Source organism: Ochotona curzoniae, unplaced genomic scaffold (genome assembly GCF_017591425.1).
Source record: "Ochotona curzoniae isolate NIBS_2020 unplaced genomic scaffold, NIBS_Ocur_1.0 contig_3037, whole genome shotgun sequence".
NCBI lineage: Eukaryota > Metazoa > Chordata > Mammalia > Lagomorpha > Ochotonidae > Ochotona > Ochotona curzoniae.
In genome coordinates, this window is record NW_024465699.1 from 4,768,797 (window position 1) to 4,788,928 (window position 20,132).

Sequence of the window (20,132 nt, forward strand, 5' to 3'; positions counted from 1 at the left end):
CAGCTATGGTGTTGATGCATGGAGCTGATAATAATATACATGGACAACTCACTGATGGTCAATAGCCAAAGTTTATTAACAGCATCAGACCTTTAAAAGAAGGTTGTCGCATAGGCATCCAGGGAGGAGGGGCTTGATGCATTTACATCTCAAAAGGGAGAGACAGTCCCCCAATATACAACTTGTTCCTGTAGCAGGTCCTTTATGTAAACCTGCCAGCCAGGAGGTTTCCTGTTTATCCATCTCCTTCTGGGACCTTTCAGAGGAGATTGACCTGGCTCTGTCTCCCTCAATAGCAAAGATTCTGAATGTCCTTCTACATATAGCCACCTAGGTGTTGCCCAAGATTAAAGCACCAGAGTGCAGACAACCAAAAGGAACTTTAAATGTCATTGGTACTCTGCTTCTTGTCATTGTTCTATTCTTTTTTGGTTCAAACCAGTTGTCATACTGAATCAACTTTATATTCAAGCCACTGCAGATAAGCTACAGTTTAAATAAAGTGTGCTTATTAGCAGATTCAACACAAGTCCTATAGCATCGTCACCACACACGCAAACAGATCCAGTTGTGACTCTAAATTGTCGCTCAACAGATGTGTAATCACCCACCAGTACCTACCGCATTTCTGATCCTTAGTGTCGGAATAGGATATGAGTACCAGTACCTTCCAGTTGTACAGATTTAACCCAAAGCCACTGAACACCTCAGCCTAACAACTCAGCAGCTTTATCCAGGTCTCCCATGTAGGTTCATGGGTCATCCTGTGCTGTTTTCCCAGACAGATACCCTAGCAGGGAGCTGGTTCCAAAAGTGAAACAGCCTGATCTGGAACTGGCACTGGTATGGAATGCTGCTTTTACGGGTGGAAGCTTTACTTGCTACGCCACAGTACCAGCATTTGGACAGTCCAGATTTTAAAGCCTTGGATTGAATGTCTCATCTTTGTCTTCACAACTGTATCAAATAATTAGGACATATGACTGCTCCATTTTTCACAGTTTCAGGTGTCTTAGATCACACATTTTATAACCATTAGAGAAATGTAAGTCAGTGTGCTTCCTGCTGGTGATGCTGCCTTGTTGGGTTTTGTTGAATTTTGTGTTTATAATGACTGAATGGCTGTGCCTTCATTTTGTCATGCCTTCACCCCAGTTGGTCCTCCTCTTTTTTTTTGAGAGCAACCTTCATCATTTGTTTCTCTCCCTGGCATTGCATCCTTCCAGCCTAACTGTTTTCATTGTGACACCCCTGGAACATGCTGGCCATATTTCTGTTCCTTGTTTCTCTTTTACCTTAATCACAAGTTTGTTTCCTCAGTAAAGCACAAGGAATTCACTTTGCTTAATAGCAGAGGACCTGAAAAAATAAACATGCGAGATAAACTGTGTAGGGTTACTAATAATCAACTGGAAAAAAATAGAGCTTTTCCTATGACTTCTAAATGTTTTGTTAACATGAAAATCTTTTTTTTTGCTATCTCTTAGTAAAGTATAGAAAAGTTTGAAAAAGAATAAATCTAAGATTGATCTAGTATCCTATAACTGATATTAGGAGTATCAGTAATTGTTTCCTTTGTGGAAACATGGGTAATTTAAACTGTGCTTGTTGCTTGTTTCAGAACTTAACACATTGTCATAATGCTCATAAGTGGGTTCACTTCTAACATTTTGTTGTTGAGACTTTGGTTATTGTGAGAAATCTCGAATTTCTTTGGCTATATATCATTTTATCACATTTTTCATTTTATTATTATTATTATTTTATGATACAGCTCCATACGCTCCTGGTATTTCCCTTATCCCAGCCCCAATTACACCCTCCCCCCAACCTAGTTCCTCTAGATCATTACTAAAGTATAGTTCTTCATACACAGTCATATGTCGATCATTGCGGGCATGGACAATGGCAGAGAGTCTAGCATCCTATTGTCAAGATATAATAAAGAGTTTCATTGTAAGTCCATCTTTGTCTGGAAGTAGAAATGCATACTACATTGTATCCTCATATCTGGATGTTAGTCTCCATTTCACAACTACTGTACATCCCCTCAAATGAAAAGACACAATACAAAATCAACAGTAGAAAGAAAAATAGAAATTTACAATGCCATGAAGTCAAATAAAATGTTACTAGATATGATATCCTCCATTACACAGCTACTATACATCCCCTTAAATGAAAAGCCACAAGACAAAATCAACATCAGGAAGAAAAATAACAATACCATGAAGTTAAATAACATGCTACTAAATGACTAATGTGTAGCTGAAGAAATGAAAATCAAGAACCTTCTTGAAGAAAATGATGCTACTGTATGATCTATGGGTCATTGAAGAATTTAATCAGAAGAAAGTGTTTTGAAGAGGTGAAACTATCAGAAAATATCAAAACCCATGCGATATAGTTTCCACTGATTTTTGTGGGTGAAATGTGTCTCTTCTGGACAGCAAATATATGGGTTTTATTTTTTAATCCAGTCTACTAATCTATGATGTTTGTTTGACCTTAAACCATTTACATTCAGGGTTAATAAGTATGGGTGGTGCTTTGGTCCTGTCATTTTAGGAATGGGTTGTTCATTGGTTTAGTCTTCTGTTGTCATTTTATTGGGATGTTCTTCCCATTTGCCTTTGGTTTTGTTTGGTGCTATTCCTCTTCTCTGTCAAGAGAACATCTTGAAGTATCATTTGTAGGGCAGGTTTGGAAGAGGCAAATTCTTTTAACTTTTCTTTACTCTGGAAGAATTTTATTTCATTTTCAAAGATAAAAGAAAGCTTTGCTGGATATGTTATCCTAGGCCGATTTTTTTCTTTTAGAATCTAAAATGTGTCACTTCATTCTCTTCTTGCCTGTAGAGTTTCCTGTGAGAGATCTCATGGCATTCCTTTATTTGTCAATTGATTTTTTTCACGTGCACATTTAAGGCTTTTCCTTATGTTCAATTGAAGAGAGCTTGATGATCATTTGTCTTGGTGAAGATTGCTTTTGATCAGGCCCCTCCTGGATGTTGCTTCCCAATTCTTTCTCTAGGTTAGGGAAATGTTCCTTTATTATTTCATTAAATATATTTGTAAAACCAGTTTCCCATTCTGCACCTTCTGGGATTCCCATAACTCTTATATTTGGCCTCTTAATAGTGTCTTTCAATTCTTGAATACTTTTTTTGGCCTGATCCAGCTCTGCTTCCAGCTTTTTGTTTGTTTCCCCCTGATGACAGGAAATATCTTCCAATTCTGAGATTCTTTCTTCTGCTTGCTTCATTCTATTTTGGAAACTCTCCACTGTACTTTTAATAATTTGCTCTACTGTGTTCTTAATATCTGATATATCAGCCTTGATTTGCTTTATTGCTGCTATTGCTTGTGTAAAATATTCCTTAAATTATTTGTGCTTGTATGTGCTTCTCATTGTTGATCAGAAGCTTTAAAATGAGTTTTCTGAATTCTGTGTCCCCCATTTTCTCGATGTCTCCCTCAGTTAACTCTGAGGTTGGCACAAGGTTTTGCTCCTTTGCAGGGGAGTTTTCAGTAATATTCATTGTGCCTTTCTCTCTTCTTTTGCTCTTGGTCATTGTACTTCTGGTGAGCAGAGTCTTCTCCTTAGGGCAGGTTTCTCAGCTGTGTCACCCATAGGTCTACAGTTCAATTTTACTTATTGCAATTGGTACACAACTCTTTGCTTGCAGCCAGTTGTGCCACTCCCTCAGTGAGTTTCAGGTCTGGGTTCTTATGTTAGATTTCCACCATGGTCTCCATAGCCCCAACTCCTGGATCACGAATCTCCACCTCCTGTGATACCGTGCTGAGGCTGCACTATTATCTGTACAGCCTTTCTCCCACTTTCAATTGGAGCAGGTCCCAGGATTAGAGAGACACCTGGTATCCTATATAGCTAGGTTGTTGGTGGCGCTGATCTTGCTGGAACCTGTTGGACATTAGGTCTGGGTGCCACACAGACCTATTTTGACCCGTATGATGCCTCAGTTGGTATTATTTTCCTGCAGGACCAGTGCAATCCATGGAACTCTGAGTTCTCGCAAGCTCAGCACATAAGCAGTTCACTGTTGTCCTCTGCAGTCCTAAAGCTTTTGCCACAGTGTACAAAATGGTACCTGACATAACACTACTAGAGTTCTTGATCTGCTAGCCAACAGGTCTACCCAGACCGGTCTTGGGTGGAACTGTAGAATGCCACGTTGCTGCAGTTCACTGGCCAGAAATGAGTTCACTCCCAGCTCAGCATATGCTCAGTGCTTTCCCTTGCCTTTGCCTCCTTAAGCAAAATGGTGCCCAGTTCGGCTCTAGGGGGCTGACTGGGCTGTGAAATCTACCCTGTTTTCGCACTGCCTGTCTGGGATCTGCTGCTCTGTCTCTGCTCCTGGTCAGATCAAACGGACCAGCAGGACGGGCAGTACTTTGTCTGGGTTCACCTCCCGAGCCCCCAGTGTAAGTCCCTTCCCACCTGGTTGCTGGTGGAGTTCAGATGGCTGTTAGCTGAATGCCGCGGGAGTATCAGTCACTGCAGCACCACACCATTGTGTCCGCTGCTTTCCTGTGTCTGTCAGTCTCCAGGTACCCCTCTGCTGTTGTTCTGCTGATCTTTCCCTCTCTCTTGGCTTCTCTCTGTAAATCTGCTTTTCCAATAAAACTAAATATTTTTTTAAAATGCATATTAAAAAGGAAATGGTGGGTACCTGATCATCATATGTGTCTGTCATTTATGTAGTCATTGGACTAAAGGGTTGGCTGTAAAGCTTTAGTTAATACATCTGGGAAACTAAAATTTTAAGTTATTGTTGAGGGACTGATGTTACTTCAACTATGATAATTGAAATTTGTATCTAAACAGTGCAGAGTGAGAGAGGGCTTCCTGAAGCTGTGCATCATCAGTCTTACTTGTATGTTTGCACATATATATTGTCAGGAAAGAATTTTATGAATAAAAAGAGAAAAAGAAAGATAATGTCTTCCTGGGAAAGCTGGATTTCTCCTTTTTTTTTTTTTAATTATTGCTTGTTATTGTTTTATTACACAGTTCCGCAGGCCCTGGGATTTTCTGTCCCCCGGCCCTGTATTTCTCTACACCTTAAAAATAGGTGAATGACTGACTAGATGCTGCTCTATACACAGTTTTCGTTCTGCAACTGTAGAATGTGTAAGAATGAGTCCTTGTACTTCGAACAAACTACATACAATGTTGTAACCTTACCTGCATTATGTTTCAGGCTGACCTCTGTGTCCCTCGATTGAATGAAGGGGATCAAGTTGTACTGATCAATGGTCAGGACATCGCAGAACACACTCATGATCAGGTGGTGCTGTTTATTAAAGCTAGCTGTGAGAGACATTCTGGGGAACTCGTGCTTCTTGTGAGACCTAATGGTAAGTACTGTCTGTACCCAACACTACATATTTCTTACAGCTCAAGACTGTTTATTACCACGGGAGCCATAGTGAGCCTTTAAAATGTACGTCATACCAAAGGAGATGAAATCCACCTGCAGAGATATCTCCCTCACGTGTTCATTGCAGCTTAATGGAAACCAGTGTATCCATCCCCTGATATTAGAGCAAGAAAATGTAGTACATACACACAACAGAATATCTCTTAGCCATTAAAAAAAGATGACATTTCCTCATTTTCAACAACATGGTTGGAAATGAAAGTTACTGTGTTACATGAAATAAGCCCCGTACAGAAAGATTAATATCTGGCAGGCATTGTGGCATCCACTTCCAATTCAGCTTCCTGCTAACGCTCCTGGGAAAGCAGTAGAAGATGGCCCAAGTACTTGGGCCCTTGTACCTACCTGATAAGAAACTTGAAATTGCACACTGCTGGCTTAGATTGACCTGGCCCCAGCCTTTTGCAGCCATTTGGAAAGTGAACTAATAGGTGAAAGATTACAGCCTCTCTTTCAAATAAATAAAAAGAAAATTTTTCACAAATTAAATATTACATGATTTCATTCACATATACAGTCTTAATTAAAATCTCATAAAAGTTGATGGTGATTGACCCGGCACAATGGATCAGTGGCCTTGCACATGCTGGGGTCCCATGTAGATGCTGGTTTATGTCCTGGCTGCTCCTGTCTCATCCTGCTTGTAGCCTGGGAAAGCAGTTAAGGATGCCCTAAAACTTGGGACCCTGCACCTACATGGGGGAACTGGAAGTAACACCTATCTCTTGGCTTCCGATCAGCTTAGCTCAGGCCATTGCAGCCACTTGGCGCAAGAACCAGTAGATGGATCTTTCTCTCTGTCTTCTCTGTAAACCTGCATTTCCAATAAAAGTTTTAAAAATAAATAAAAAGTTGATGTGGTTATCGGATGCTGGGGAGTAAAGTGGAGCAGGAAGGCTAGGAATAGGGTAATTGATTAGTACAGGTTCTAACTAGGAAGTAGGAAATTCTGGGGTTCTGCACAGTAACAATTGATAATCTGTTTTTCTCTTAATGAAAAACTGATAGGATTTAAAATCTTTTCACTTCAATATTAAATTCTAAGAACAAATGTATTTTCTGATTGAACATTATTTTTTTTTTTAAGAATCGATTGTTCTTTTTTTATTATTATTATTTCACAATCAGTGCGATGAGTTTTTTTTTTTTTTAAGAATCGATTGTTCTTTTTTTATTATTATTATTTCACAATCAGTGCGATGAGTTTTTTTTTTTTTTTTTTTATTGTTGCTTACATTATATTATGTAGTACAGTTTTATAGGCGCTGGGAATCCCCCCCACCCCTCCCATACCCCTCCCCCCATGGTGGATTCCTCCACCTTGTTGCATAACCATAGTTCAAGTTCAGTTGAGATTCATTGCTTGCAAACACCTGCCTAGCATAAAGTTCAGCGTCTTATTGTCCAGATAAGTTCAGTGGCCTCTTGGGGAGACCTTCTATGGTCTGAAGATAGGTCTAACAGTTATGTAGTATTTTTTGAATGTAAGTCATGTCAGTATTTTGCTCAAAGTACAGTGACTTCACACAGGGAGTAGAATCTAAACTCTTGGTCCCCTTTCGTTCTACACAGCTTTGCTCTCTGTTTTACGTGGGTTGTTGGTGTTCCTCAGATGTTCCAGCTTTATCTACCTCACTGTCTTTGTACTTGCTGTTTCCTCCATCTGGTACATCCTAGATTTTCATATGCCTTGTACAGTCGCTTCATTTATGTCCCTGCTAAAGGCTCATTCCAAGAAAGGATTTCCCTTCTCCTGACCTCATAGCTTAAAAGATCTTCCCCTTCCCCCTGTTGTTGTACCAGTAGCAATAACATACTTGCCGAATGAGTGAGTAAATTTTGAGCTCTGGTAAATCTCACCTATGTTTTCAGTAGATGATGTCCACTGACCTGATTGTGTCGTTGCTTGCCCTGTCATGTCTGAACAGCTGCCTTGACAGTTTATAACGTTAAACAGCAGAAGCTCTGGCGTCTTTGCTGATTGCAGGAGTTTTCTCCACAACAACCTCAAGAGCATCTTGCCACGATCTCCCCAGTGATACCTGGAGCTGCTCACCCCAGTTCCAGTTATTAGTTGAGCTGAAAATGCATGTTGACTCAAGCCTGTTGTTTTCTCTTCTCTAAATTTGTAGAATGCAGAGTAAGCCCTCTTCCTTCACTGGTTTAATCATACCTGGTGTTACCAGAGGCCCCCTCCCTTCTCCATTTTGTGGATCCCAGCGCCCGTGCTCATGCGCCCTAATGTTCACATTCCCATAATACTGTCAGTTCTATCTAAGGAAAAACTACCTATATGGCAGCCTTAGGCATATTGTTCTAGTTTTGTTGTGGAGAGTATACTGTTAATCATGGTTTTAGCCACAAAGTAATTCATAGCTACTATCATGTTATTATTTGCTAAATACCGCAGGAAAGTGACATGTAATTAGAATTCTACCTAATGCACCACCACAATCAATCCAACAAAAATTTTTAAAGAATTTTTTTTTTTGCATTAGAAACAAACAAGAAAAATTGTATCTCTTGGGTACAAGCACGCATTTTTCATTTTATCTTTGTGTTCTCTATGTCTTTGAATTCCTGGAAAGATTAAATGAACTTTAATAATACAAATTCTGTTTCAACTTTTCAAGGAACTTTTTCTTAAGACTTGATACTGGGGTGATTGGTTGAGAACTGTATGTTTTCTGTCACAAAAAGCAACAAACATTTTGTAACAAAAATAATTTCTCTGAATTTTACGTATTTTCTCTTGGTAAAAGAAATAAGCATTAAAAGCTTTTTATGCACCTGGACTTTCTTGCATATTCTCATTAAATCCTTGTTGCCTTCCAACATGTTGAATAAATTATCCGCATTTTAAAATTGAAGCCACGTTGATACCAGAAGTTTAATTTTCATTTCACACGTTCATGACCACTATTGAGCTGTAACTTATTTAAAAAAAAAAAAAAAAAAAAAAAAAGGCTTGGCATTTTAGCCATACCAGATTTCCTTGTTACACTTAAAATTAAGAAAGGAACTCACCGGGGGCCTCCTTCCTGCAAAAGATCTTCCTGAAGTCATCATACCTTTTGTCTTTTCATCCTTCAGTTCAGAAACTTGTTATCCAAAACACATAAATCAGGAGAAGCAAACCTCTAAGACGGTCCTTGGTTGCCCATCTGCACACATCTGAGGCTGCTTGCTGGACTGTCTTCCCAAGGGCGGGTACAGGGTGTGTGTACCCATGGTCATCAGTATGGCAAAGAGCAGTTTTCATGTAGATTGAGCTCACAATTGGCCTTGGATGTACACTTCAATGTTTATCGATTCTAGTGTTAAAAACAAAAGAACATGTAGCTGGAACCCGGCCCGATAGCCTAGTGGCTGGAGTCCTCGCCTTGCATGCACCTGGATCTCATAGGAGCACAGATTCGTGTCCCAATGACCTTGCTTTCCATCCAGCTTCCTGCCTGTGGCCTGGGAAAGCAGTCAAGAACAGTGCAAGGCCTTGGGACCCTGCACCTGCGTGGGAAACCTGGAAGAGGCTCCTGGCCCCTGGCTTCAGATTGGCTCAGCGCCAGCTGTTATAGCCACTTGAGGAATGAACCAACAGACAAAAGATCTTACTCTCTGCCTCTTCCTCTCTGTATTTCTGACTTTCCAATAAAAATAAGTCTTCTTTTAAAAGATGTAGCTGACAGGCCCAACAGAGCCTTGCGGCTAAAGCCCTTGTCTTGCACATGCCAGGATTCCATATGGGCACCGGTTCTAATCTCAATGGCCCTGCTTCCCATCCACCTCCCTGCTTGTGGCCTGAGAAGGTGGTTGAGGATGGCCCAAAGCCTTGGGACCCTGCACCCACATGGGATACCCGAAAGTGGCTCCAGACTCCTGGCTTCGGATCAGTGCAGCTCCGGCTGTTGGGGCCACTGGAGGAGTGAATCGTCTCTGCTCTTCTGTGTTTATCTGACTTTGCAATAAAAATAAATACATATTTTTTACAAATGTAGCTGACAAGATGTAAAATTGGGGCCAGCATTATGAGTTAAGCTGAACGTTACAATGTTGGCAGCCCATATTTGAGTGCCAGGTCGAGTCCCTTCTTCCTCACTTCCTATCCAGCCCTTCAGTGAGCCTGGGAAGATAGCAAATCCTGCCCCAAGTGATCGGGCTTTCCCTAAATGGAGTTCCAATCTCCTGGCTTCAACCTACCTCAGCCCAGGCTGTTACAGCCATGTGAGGAGGGGACATTCAGCTGGAAGATCTCTGTCTTTCTCTCCCTCTTTCCCTCTCAGCTCCTCCTGTGTCTCTTTCTCATTTGTTTTAAAATAGTAAATCTTTAAAAATAAATAAAAGGGGACCCAGCGCAGTAGCCTAGCAGCTGAAGTCTTTACTTTGCATGCTCCTGGATCCCATATGGGTGCCGGTTGTTATGCGGGCAGCTCTGCTTCTCATCCAGCTCCCTGCTTGTGGCCTGGGAAAGCAATTGAAGACAGCCCAAAGCCTTGGGTTCCTGCACCCGCGTGGGAGACTTGTAAAAGGCTCCAGCCTGCTGACTTCAGATCGACTCATCTCTGGCCATTGTGGCTACTTGGGGAGTGACTCAATGGACAGAAAATCTTCCTCTCTGTTTCTCCTCCTCTCTGTATATCTGACTTTGCAATTAAAAAAAATAAATATTTTTAAATAAATAAATAAAAGAAAGATTGGATATGGATCTAGGGTTTGACTTTCCTTATACTACTCTTGACAGAGAATTGTGGGCTAGAATTCTCATTTGAAATCTGACTGCCCAGATGACTTTGTAGACACTCCCAATTGAAGTAAGGAGCATAGAGCATTTCTTAGTTAGCATGTTTGATTTCCTTCCACTTCTCCATATTTAGCCATTTGACTATAAGTGCCTATTGGTCCCCTTGCTGGAGGTCCAGCAGAGCAAGGGCAGGTGGGTTCAGAAAGGACTTTCAGCAGCTGCTCTGAATGTGTCCGCAGGTTATAGACAGGCTCGCTCAGAGGGCCGAGAAGCTTTTTACCTCAGCCGTTCTCTTCATCACTGCTTAGCACCATCCCCATCCCCAGACCAGAATCTACTACAATTATTCATAAATGAATTCTTTTCTGAGATAGAAGCGATGAATGTTATCTGGTACATTCCTGTGGTGAATGCCACATGTTTCTGTTTTGTTTTATTTTAGCTGTATATGATGTAGTGGAAGAAAAGCTGGAAAACGAGCCGGACTTCCAGTACATTCCTGAGAAAGCCCCACTGGATGGTGGCCATCAGGATGACCATTCCCTCCGTGAGTCAATGATTCAGCTAGCTGAGGGGCTTCTCACTGGAACAGTCCTGACACAGTTTGATGTAAGCAACACTGTTACTGTGGAGAGAGGGTGTTTGCCTTTGTTTTCTCTAGTTGGTCTCTGGGTTTCTTAGCTACCTAATCTGCATCATAACATACAAACTAAAGTGATATACTGAGAAGTTTGACATAAAATGTTCTGAAATGCATAGTTTTTAAAATTGCTCCAAAAATACTATGCCAATAAGTGTCTTAAAACAAATTAAGGAATTTTACATGTATGTCATCAAATTAATTTTTTTTCTGTTTAAATAGCTGTTTTTGTTAAAGGGAACAGACAAGGATAGGCTGTTTAAGACTTGAAAGTCCTGATTTATACTTTGTCATCTGAAATCTGTCTGTAATTTTTGTCAGTGCAGTTTCCAAAAACTGTCAGACAAATCACCATACTGGAAGAATGAAATATTTCTTGAATACTTATAACCTGCATTTTGACCACAAATCATACTGTTGATTTTAAAGTGTTTTATTTCAATTATGTGCACTTAGTTTAACTTAAATTATTTTTAACAATTTTTTTTAAATGTCCATCATTAATGTTTGTTGCTCTGAAGTATATGGTATTATATGTAAGTTTTCATTGTAAATTATTTTGGACATATGCCTAATAAGTTCTTTCCTCTTACTATGTGAGCGCCTCCAAACTAAATGAAAATCAAAAAGTTTGTGCGGGTTTGCTGTTTAGAACTTGGGGGCATGTACACAGTAAGCAAAATTGGTTTCACTTTGCTTTATCATTTTTCAAAACATAATACATAATTAATACCAGAAACTACAGAGTTCGTCTTTGCAAGCATAGTTCAATAATCTGCTAACCTGAGGTACATCATCGTGTAGATGAAGTGTTCAAAGGAAAAAGTCTGTTTCCTGTTAGTGTAGAAACAGGTCTGAAAAACAAAACAGAAATTGTTGATGGTTTGCTTTCTTTTTTTAGCAACTATATCGGAAAAAACCTGGAATGACAATGACTTGTGCCAAATTACCTCAGAACATTTCCAAAAATAGATACAGAGATATTTCGCCTTGTAAGTATCTGTCCTCTTTTGTTAGATTTTATGTTTTTAACATAACTTCATTAACACATTGTTTTAAATTTTTTCAGATGATGCTACACGGGTTATTTTAAAAGGTAGTGAAGACTACATCAATGCAAACTATATAAATGTAAGTTTCTTTTATTATGTCTTTTTGTTAAAAGCCTAATATATTATGAAAACTTTCAAATATTTTAAAAAAACTAAAAATCATACTAAAGGAAAGAAGAGATTGGTACATGATAGCCTAGTGGCTAATCCTCCCCTTGCATGCGTTGGAATCCCATATGGGTGCCTGTTCGTGTTCTGTCTGGTCCACTTCCCTTCCAGGTCCTTGCTTGTGGTCCTGGAAAGCAGTAGAGGATGGCCAAAGCCTTGGGACCTTGCAGTTGCATGGAAGACCAGGAAGAAGCTCCTGGCTTCAGATTGGCTCAGTTCTGTCCATTGCGGCCACTTGGTCGCAAAAGCCAAGCTGGAGCCAGGAACTCCATCTGGATCTCCAGCGTGTGTGGTAAGAACTTGTGCACTTGGGCCACATCCACTGCTTGCCAGGCACAGTGGTAGGAAGTAGGAGCAGAAGGCTGGAGTAGCCACTCTGATTTGCATTACCGGTCCTCCGAATAGCACTCACTTCATTATACCAGTACATCAGCCCCTGGGACCAGCTTTAGGAGTTCACAAGAATTGGTCCATGCTGTTTCAGCTAAGATATCTCTCCCCAAATTATTTTCTAAACCAAATATCTCACTTCTAAATACAATCAGTCTTCAGTATTTCAGATAGTTCTAGAAAGTCTTTCAACACTGAGTCAGCAAATACTGAGTGATTTTTGAGGAGATACAGATTTGGTTCCTACGTGCCACCATTCACGACGTTTTCATCAGCTGATCGATACAAAAGTTTATTTCTATTTAAAGTGCATTTACTTAACATACAATGTATTGCTGAGTCATTAACCAGTAGCACTGACACTCACATTTATTTAGCCCAATAAAACACCTCACAGCCTTATGCCTAGGAACACTAGCCAGTACTTTAGCAATACACTTGGGTGTATTGTAGCAGTAAGTCACCAGCAGAAAGCACAAAAGTGTGAAAACAAAGCACTGTATAGAGCATAAAACATAGACTTGTTTAAAGTGCAGAAGCTGGGAAAGGAAGGCATGAGGTCTCCTTGTTTGTCCTCCACTGGAAGTCAGGTTCTCAGATCTTTCACTACTCCTAAGCACATCTCAATGACCATGGAAGTTCCACAACTGTTTGGGGGTTGTGGAAAAATCTTAACAAGTAGTCAGACTTGTAAACACAGTACCTGTGGCATAACTCCTTCCTTCAGTGCGTACCTGTGACATATACTTTTTGAAGTACAATGTAATATACTAAGAACAGGCAGGAAATTCCAAGCACTGTTAAATGAAATAAGAATGAAGAATGGAATTTTTATTTTTGCCTCTTAGATTGAAGGATCAAAAAATGGAGTAAAACCTTAGAGCAAAATATGCTTTGGGAACTAAAATTGTAATTTCAGTTCCTTCCCAACTAACCGGAGGACAAGTATCCTGTAATCAGCATGTTGATATTCAGCAGCAAATTATAAATACTTCAACTAAGTAGAACTGATAAAGAATATCAATCGCCTTAAGTCAATGAATATTAGATTTTTCTGTCACATGATCCCAGTCAGATCAAGTTTACTAAATAAAGAAACAGCTCCAACATTTGAGGGCATTTGGATCATATTTGGATTATATTAACAAGCATTTTTTCTTTATTCTTGATAGAAGTTTGAGTTGGTGGAACCTTCTTGGAGGTTGCTACCATCTGTCCACCCTCAGCCCTGGTTCTCATTTTCACAGGTGGGAGCTACAGCCATCAGAGGGGTGCCTGTAGTTTCCTTAGTAGGTTCTCTCTCAGCCCCAGATCTTACACTTTCCAGGTGGTATTGCAGTGTAGCCTGACAGGATTTGTCCCCAGTCCCAGCACTTGCCAGCTAATGCTACTGCAAAGCCCAACCAGCTTGCATTTTACTCTGGCCCATGCATGCACAGGGGATACGATTGCTTAGCCCAGCCTGGCTCCCCCTAACCCAGCTCACATGCAGGCCAATGGGTGTTGTACTCTGCACAGCCTGGTCTTCCCCGGTTCCAGTTTTCAGGCTCGGGAGCCCAGCAGGGGACCCCATGCCTCACTACCGGGCCTTCCCCACCTTCCTTACCATCCCCAGGGTCTTACATGTTCTGCTGGGGGCTTGCCTCACCTCGGCATTTGCCAGCAGGTGCTGCAGTCTGGCGTAGCCCTGCCTGTCCCCAGTTCCAACTCATTCTGTCAGGTACTGCAGCTTAGCTCACCCTGGACTGCCCCTAGACCTGGCTCAAATGTAAACTATAAAGCTGTTGTTAAAACCTTAAGAAATGGTTTGGAATCTATTTGTATTTAAATAGCTTTTTTCACTAATTGAAAGATACTTAACTATGGGACAACACCAAGGAATTTCTTACACAGATTAAATAGGAAAGCAGCAGTTACGGTGCTATTGAAGATGCCCACTTTGGTATCAAAGTACCTGGGTTTGAGTCTCAGCTTCACTTTCAGTTCCAGCTTCCTACTGATGCAAACTCAGGGAAGCAGCAGTGACAGTTGAAGTAGTTCATTACCTGGTACCTACTTAGGAGAACCAAATTTGTAGGCTCCCGACTTCAGCGTGTTTCAACCCTGGCTGTTGGCACTTGAGGAGTGAACCAGGGATTTTCTCTCTCTCTCTCTCTGCCTTTTAACTAAATGAAAAGGTTTAAAAATTTATTAAAATGAAATCATTGGGGACAGCACTGCGGCTCAATGAGCTAATCCACCACCTTCAAGTGCCAGCATCCCATATGTATACCAGTTCTTGCCCCTCTGACGCAGCTCCTTGCTTATGGCCTGCGAAGGCATTAGAGGATGGTCCAAGTCCTTGGGACCCTGCACCTATGTGGAAAACCTGGAAGAGGCTCTTGGTTCCTGGCTTCAGATCACCTTAGCTCCAGCCACTGCAGCCGTTTTGGGAGTGAGCCAGCAGATAGAGGATCTTTGTTTCTCCTTCTCTCTTTAATTCTGCCTTTCTAATAAAAAGACATAATTGATAATGATTGTTTTACTGATTATAGTTTATTAGAGTTAGATGTCTTCCATTTGTCAATTAATGAATGGTTTTTACATTCATGATCATGATATAAAACAACATTGCAATAGATTTTACTTTTGTATCTCTCCCCGTCAGATGGAAATTCCTTCTTCAAGCATTATCAATCAATACATTGCTTGCCAAGGGCCTCTTCCACACACTTGTACAGATTTTTGGCAGATGACTTGGGAACAAGGCTCCTCCATGGTTGTAATGTTGACCACACAAGTGGAACGTGGCAGAGTAAGTTGTACTTGAATTTTACACATTGAACCTCATTGAGGTTACATTGAATATAGAGTAAAGATATTTGTGTTAGTGTAATCTTATTTTTAAGCTACTTTTCTTGTGGTCTCCTGATTTCAGCCATCATGATTAAATGCATATAGCTTTGACTAACTCATCATAAATATGGCTTAAGTGCTGGCTGTGTTGTTGCATTATTTGAAAGGATTGATAGACATATACGGGGCAGGTGCTATGGCATAGCCTTTTGGGACACATATCTGGGATCTTGTCTCAGAGTTGCTTCCCATCTGACTTTCGGCTAGCGTTCACTCTGGATGCTGCAGATGATGGCTCATGTGTCTGCATCTTGCCACCCACATGGGAACCCCACATTGCATTTCCAGGCTCTTGGTTTCACCCTAACTTGGCCCCTAATGTTGCAGGCATTTGGAGAGTGAGCTAGTAAATGCAAAATCAATTCATGTGTGTGTGTTTCGTTTGCCCTGCCTTTCAGATTTAAAATATATAAATTAATTTTCATTTTATTTTCCGTGCACTTTTTATAGTACTCTACTTTGCTTATCTAGCTTATGTATAAAGAACTCTGACAAACAACTCAACTTAAAAATGGACAAAAGATCTAAGTATGCAGTTCACAGAGATATGCCACTCAGAAATGCAACAGAGGCCAGAGGGGAAAGGGTAGATAATGAAGTGTGGCTGATTTGGAGAAAAACAGAACCATCCTATACTGAGTTTGTAAATAGTGTGGCCATGTTGAAAACAGTGTTACAGTTCCTCGAAATACTTAAACATACTAAACCTGTTTCATTTCTGGAATATACCCAAGAGAATTGAAAACCTACCCTCACACTATTTGTACACAACCATTCAATCCTGCAATATTTTAATGTTAAAAAAGGGAAATAAGGGCCCAGCGGCATGGCCTAGTGGCTAAAAGTCCTCACCTTGAATGCGCAGGGATCCCATATGGGCGCTGGTTCTAATCCCGGCAGCTCCACTTCCCATCCAGCTCCCTGCTTGTGGTCTGGGAAAGCAGTTGAGGACGGCCCAAAGCTTTGGGACCCTGCACCCGTGTGGGATACCCAGAAGAAGTTCCTGGATCCTGGCTTCGGATCGGCATAGCATCGGCCGTTGCAGTCGCTTGGGGAGTGAATCATCGGAGGGGGGATCTTCCTCTCTGTATATCTGACTTTCCAATAAATAAATAAAATCTTTAAAAAGGGGGGTGGATAACTCAAATGTACCAAGTAAAATGTTGGATATTCTTACAATTAACTATGATGTGGCAATAAACAGAATGAAATATTGATATGTACTTCAGCATGACTAATCCTAGAAAATATGCCAACTGAAAGACAAAAAAGGGCACGTATTACATAATTTCATTTATGTGAAATATTTACACTAATCAGATCTGTAGCCCCAGAGAATAAATTGGTGGTTGTTTAAGAAGTTGAGGGAAGAGGAATGAGACTTGGTAAAATATACAGTGACTGTTAGTGGGTATAGGGTTTCTTTTGATTGTCGTAAAAATGTTCTAAATAGGATTTTGGTGATGATTTCAAAGCTCTTAAACATAACAGAAACAATTGTGTACTTTAAGTGACTCAGCCATATAGTACATAAACTATGTGTGATTAAAGCTGTTTAAAAAATCTTTAAAAATTAATCAGAGTATTTTTAGTCTACAAATGTACCTATGGATAGTTGTGGTGTGTGGGTTAAGCTGCACTTAGGATGCCAGTGTGCCATATCAAAGTGCAGTTTTGAGTCCTGGTTCCTCTGCTTCCACTCCATCTTTCTGCTGAAGTGCATAGGAAAACAACAGATTAGGGCCCAACAGATTAGGATCCAACAACAGATTGGGTCTCTGCCAACCATGAGGGAGATGGAGTTCCTCAGTCCTGGCTTTAGTGTGACCTACCGCTAGCTAAGCCCTAGCTATTGCAACCGTTTGAGGAGTGGACCAACAAATGGAAGATATAGCTCTGTCACTCTGCTTTTATAGAATAATCTGTTTTCTTAAAAAATAAATAAATAAATAGCTAGACAAATTTTTTGTTGCTACAAAAGGGAAAAAAGTGACCAAAAAGTTCAATAGTTGACAGATCTATATAAAGTATGTATGAATTCATTAAATTATTCTTATTCCTTATCTATAAGACGGAAAGTTATTAAAAATCAAAACATTTTAAAAATTGTAGAGTTTGATTCATATATGTAGATAATTTTATTTAATTTTACTGATGTCAGGTTAAATGTCACCAGTATTGGCCAGAACCCACAGGAAGTTTATCCTATGGATGCTACCAAGTCACCTGCCACTCAGAAGAAGGGAACACTGCCTACATCTTCAGGAAGATGACATTATTTAACCAAGAGGTAAGAAGACAGGCTCTCCATGCATTAGAGCCATTGTGGTCAAGGTAAAGACTTTGAAATCTTAAAATATTTTGTAACAGACCAAGAGCATGCTTTGTTATAAGAAATTTTTAGGGCCTAGCATAGTGGCTGGAGTCCTTGCCTTGTGTGCCCTGGGATCCCAGGGGGGCGCAGGTTCATATACTAGCTGTTCCATTTCCCTTCCAGCTCTAGGAAAGCAGTTGAGGACGATCCAAAGCCTTGTGACCCTGCACCCATGTGGGAGACCTGGAGGAAGTTCCTGGTTCCTGGCTTCGGATTGACTCTGCTCTGGCCTTTGTGGGCATTTAGGGAGTGAATCAGCAGATGGAAGAACTTTTCTCTCCTTATCTCCATAGATCTGCCTTTCCAATAAAAACAAATATTTGCAAAAATCATTACATCCATAAAATTTGCACATTGATTACTGTTGGTTGAATAGCAGTTGGCCGGACCAGGCTGAAAGCAGGAACTGGGAGCTCTGATCTCCCACATGTGTGATAGTGCCCCAGGTACTTCTCCCTTCCCAAACACATTAGAGGGAGCAGGATTGGAAATGGAACACCTGAGACAAGAGGCAGTGCTCTAGTATGGGATGCCAGCTTTGGAGGCAGCAGTTTAACCCACTATGTCACAACACTAGCCCCCAATTGTAGCTTTTTAATAGCTGGCTCTTCTTGGGTTGCTCATCTTGTCCTCTGAATTCAGCCAGAAATAGAAACTGATCAAGAAGTATATCCTAATAAGAAAGTGTCATACTGCCCATCTTCTCAGGCTGCTAACAGTTATATGTGCAGCTTCTTGAAAGTTGATTCATTTTTCAAAGTGACAGGGAGAGACTGCAGGTTACTCCCCAGCTATCCCTATGAGCCGGGACTGGGCCTGAGTGAAGCCAGAACACAGGAATGCCATCCTGGTCTCCCACATAGGTGGCAGGATTCCCAAGTACAAAGACCATCATGTGCTGCCTTCCCAGGCTCACTAGCAGAAAGCTTCATCAGAAGCTGAGTCCCTAGGACTCATACTTGCATTCTGACATGGGTTACATGCATTCTAAGCAGTCCATTAAGCCTTTGGAAATGTCACTCGTGAAACAATTAAAGAAAGTATAGACATTTAGCCTAGTAGCCATGTCCCATATCATAATACCTGGATTCACATTTAGTATTTGACTCCAGTTCCTGATTCTAACATTCTGCTAATGGAGACCCTGGGAGGCAATGGCTTGAGAGGTTGTGTTTATGCCGTAACCTGGGACTTGGCTCCAGCTTTGTAAGATGAAACCAGTTTGGAGCATGTACCAATAGTTGGAAGTGTATATTCACTCACCTGCTATCTTTCTCAAATACATATGGTATAAAAAGTAAGGTTAAAAGAGTCTGAAGTGACAGGGCCTTACTGACCAGAATGAAAGGAGCCACAAATTTTACTAATTTATAGAAAAAAAAATCTAGTATTGACTAAAACTGAAGTTATAGAGGATTTAAAAATTATACTTCAGTATCTTACAGGCCAGAGATTCAATCAGAATCAATTTAGGGTCTGAGGGCAAATACTGTGTACTTCATTGTCTAATGTAATAAAACAAGCCAAAAGAACAGTTAGCTTTCCCAAACAGATAATGAAAGAAAACCTTTATATAGAATACCCATCTTCAGTGTAGCCAGTTATACTCTGCCTGTGGATTATGGACTACAGTGACATTTCTTTACACAACCTGAGTTCCTCAGAACAATGCTAAGACACAAACTAGTTTCCAGAATTTGAGCTAAATATAACTGAGAAATTGCTACCATCAGTACATACATACATGGATTAAAGGGGAACAGGTACTACCCCAAGTCTTGATTGCCTTTTGTTTTCATGGTCTTTTCAGGAAGCTGTGTTTAATGTAAATGGCAATAAACGGATTCCTAGTCTTGAATGACTGGCTTGCAGTTACTGTTCATGTGGTGCCAAGGAGCAGAATAGGGGAGTTACTGGTCCTCTTTCAAACTCCTTTCAACATAAGACTGTCCTTTAGCTATGCAGATTGCCTTCATATTGACAAAGTCAAGATTTGAACCATTTGAACAAAAATTAGCTCCTCCAAAAAGAGTGAATCTTTGTTCTGCATTTGTGGTAGTATGATATCTAATTATAGCCTACATTGTCTTTGTGATTTTACTGTTTAATTTCCATGAGTTTACCTGTGTTTTAGCAGGATCCACCTAAATTCATTCACCAAGAATATCTTCATGTTAAGATTTTTGCACACTTAACACTTCATAGTTTTCATTAAACATTTCTCTAGTTATTAATTTCTTTAATAATAATCCTAAAAATATTTCACAAATGCCAAAACTGAATTGTTATAAAAAGTAGTAATGCATGTAGGCAATACTTAAGTGGAAACATCTATTTTTGTAATTTTTTTTTCCTTCTGCTGTTTTGAGTTTTACTGAGTTTATACAGTACTTTCCTGGCTAGTGGAA

General features: G+C 40.3%; 1 protein-coding gene across 1 annotated transcript in view; it reads left to right on the forward strand.

Moving 5' to 3' along the window:
* Nucleotides 1-20,132, forward strand: part of PTPN4 (protein tyrosine phosphatase non-receptor type 4) — a 170,873-nt gene that overhangs the window by 136,538 nt on the left and 14,203 nt on the right. Inside the window, exons 19-24 of the mRNA XM_040979127.1 lie at nt 5,228-5,384; nt 10,648-10,814; nt 11,747-11,837; nt 11,915-11,976; nt 15,103-15,249; nt 17,512-17,640. Of these exons, the coding sequence (XP_040835061.1) occupies nt 5,228-5,384; nt 10,648-10,814; nt 11,747-11,837; nt 11,915-11,976; nt 15,103-15,249; nt 17,512-17,640 (753 nt within the window). The remainder of the gene's footprint in view (nt 1-5,227; nt 5,385-10,647; nt 10,815-11,746; nt 11,838-11,914; nt 11,977-15,102; nt 15,250-17,511; nt 17,641-20,132) is intronic.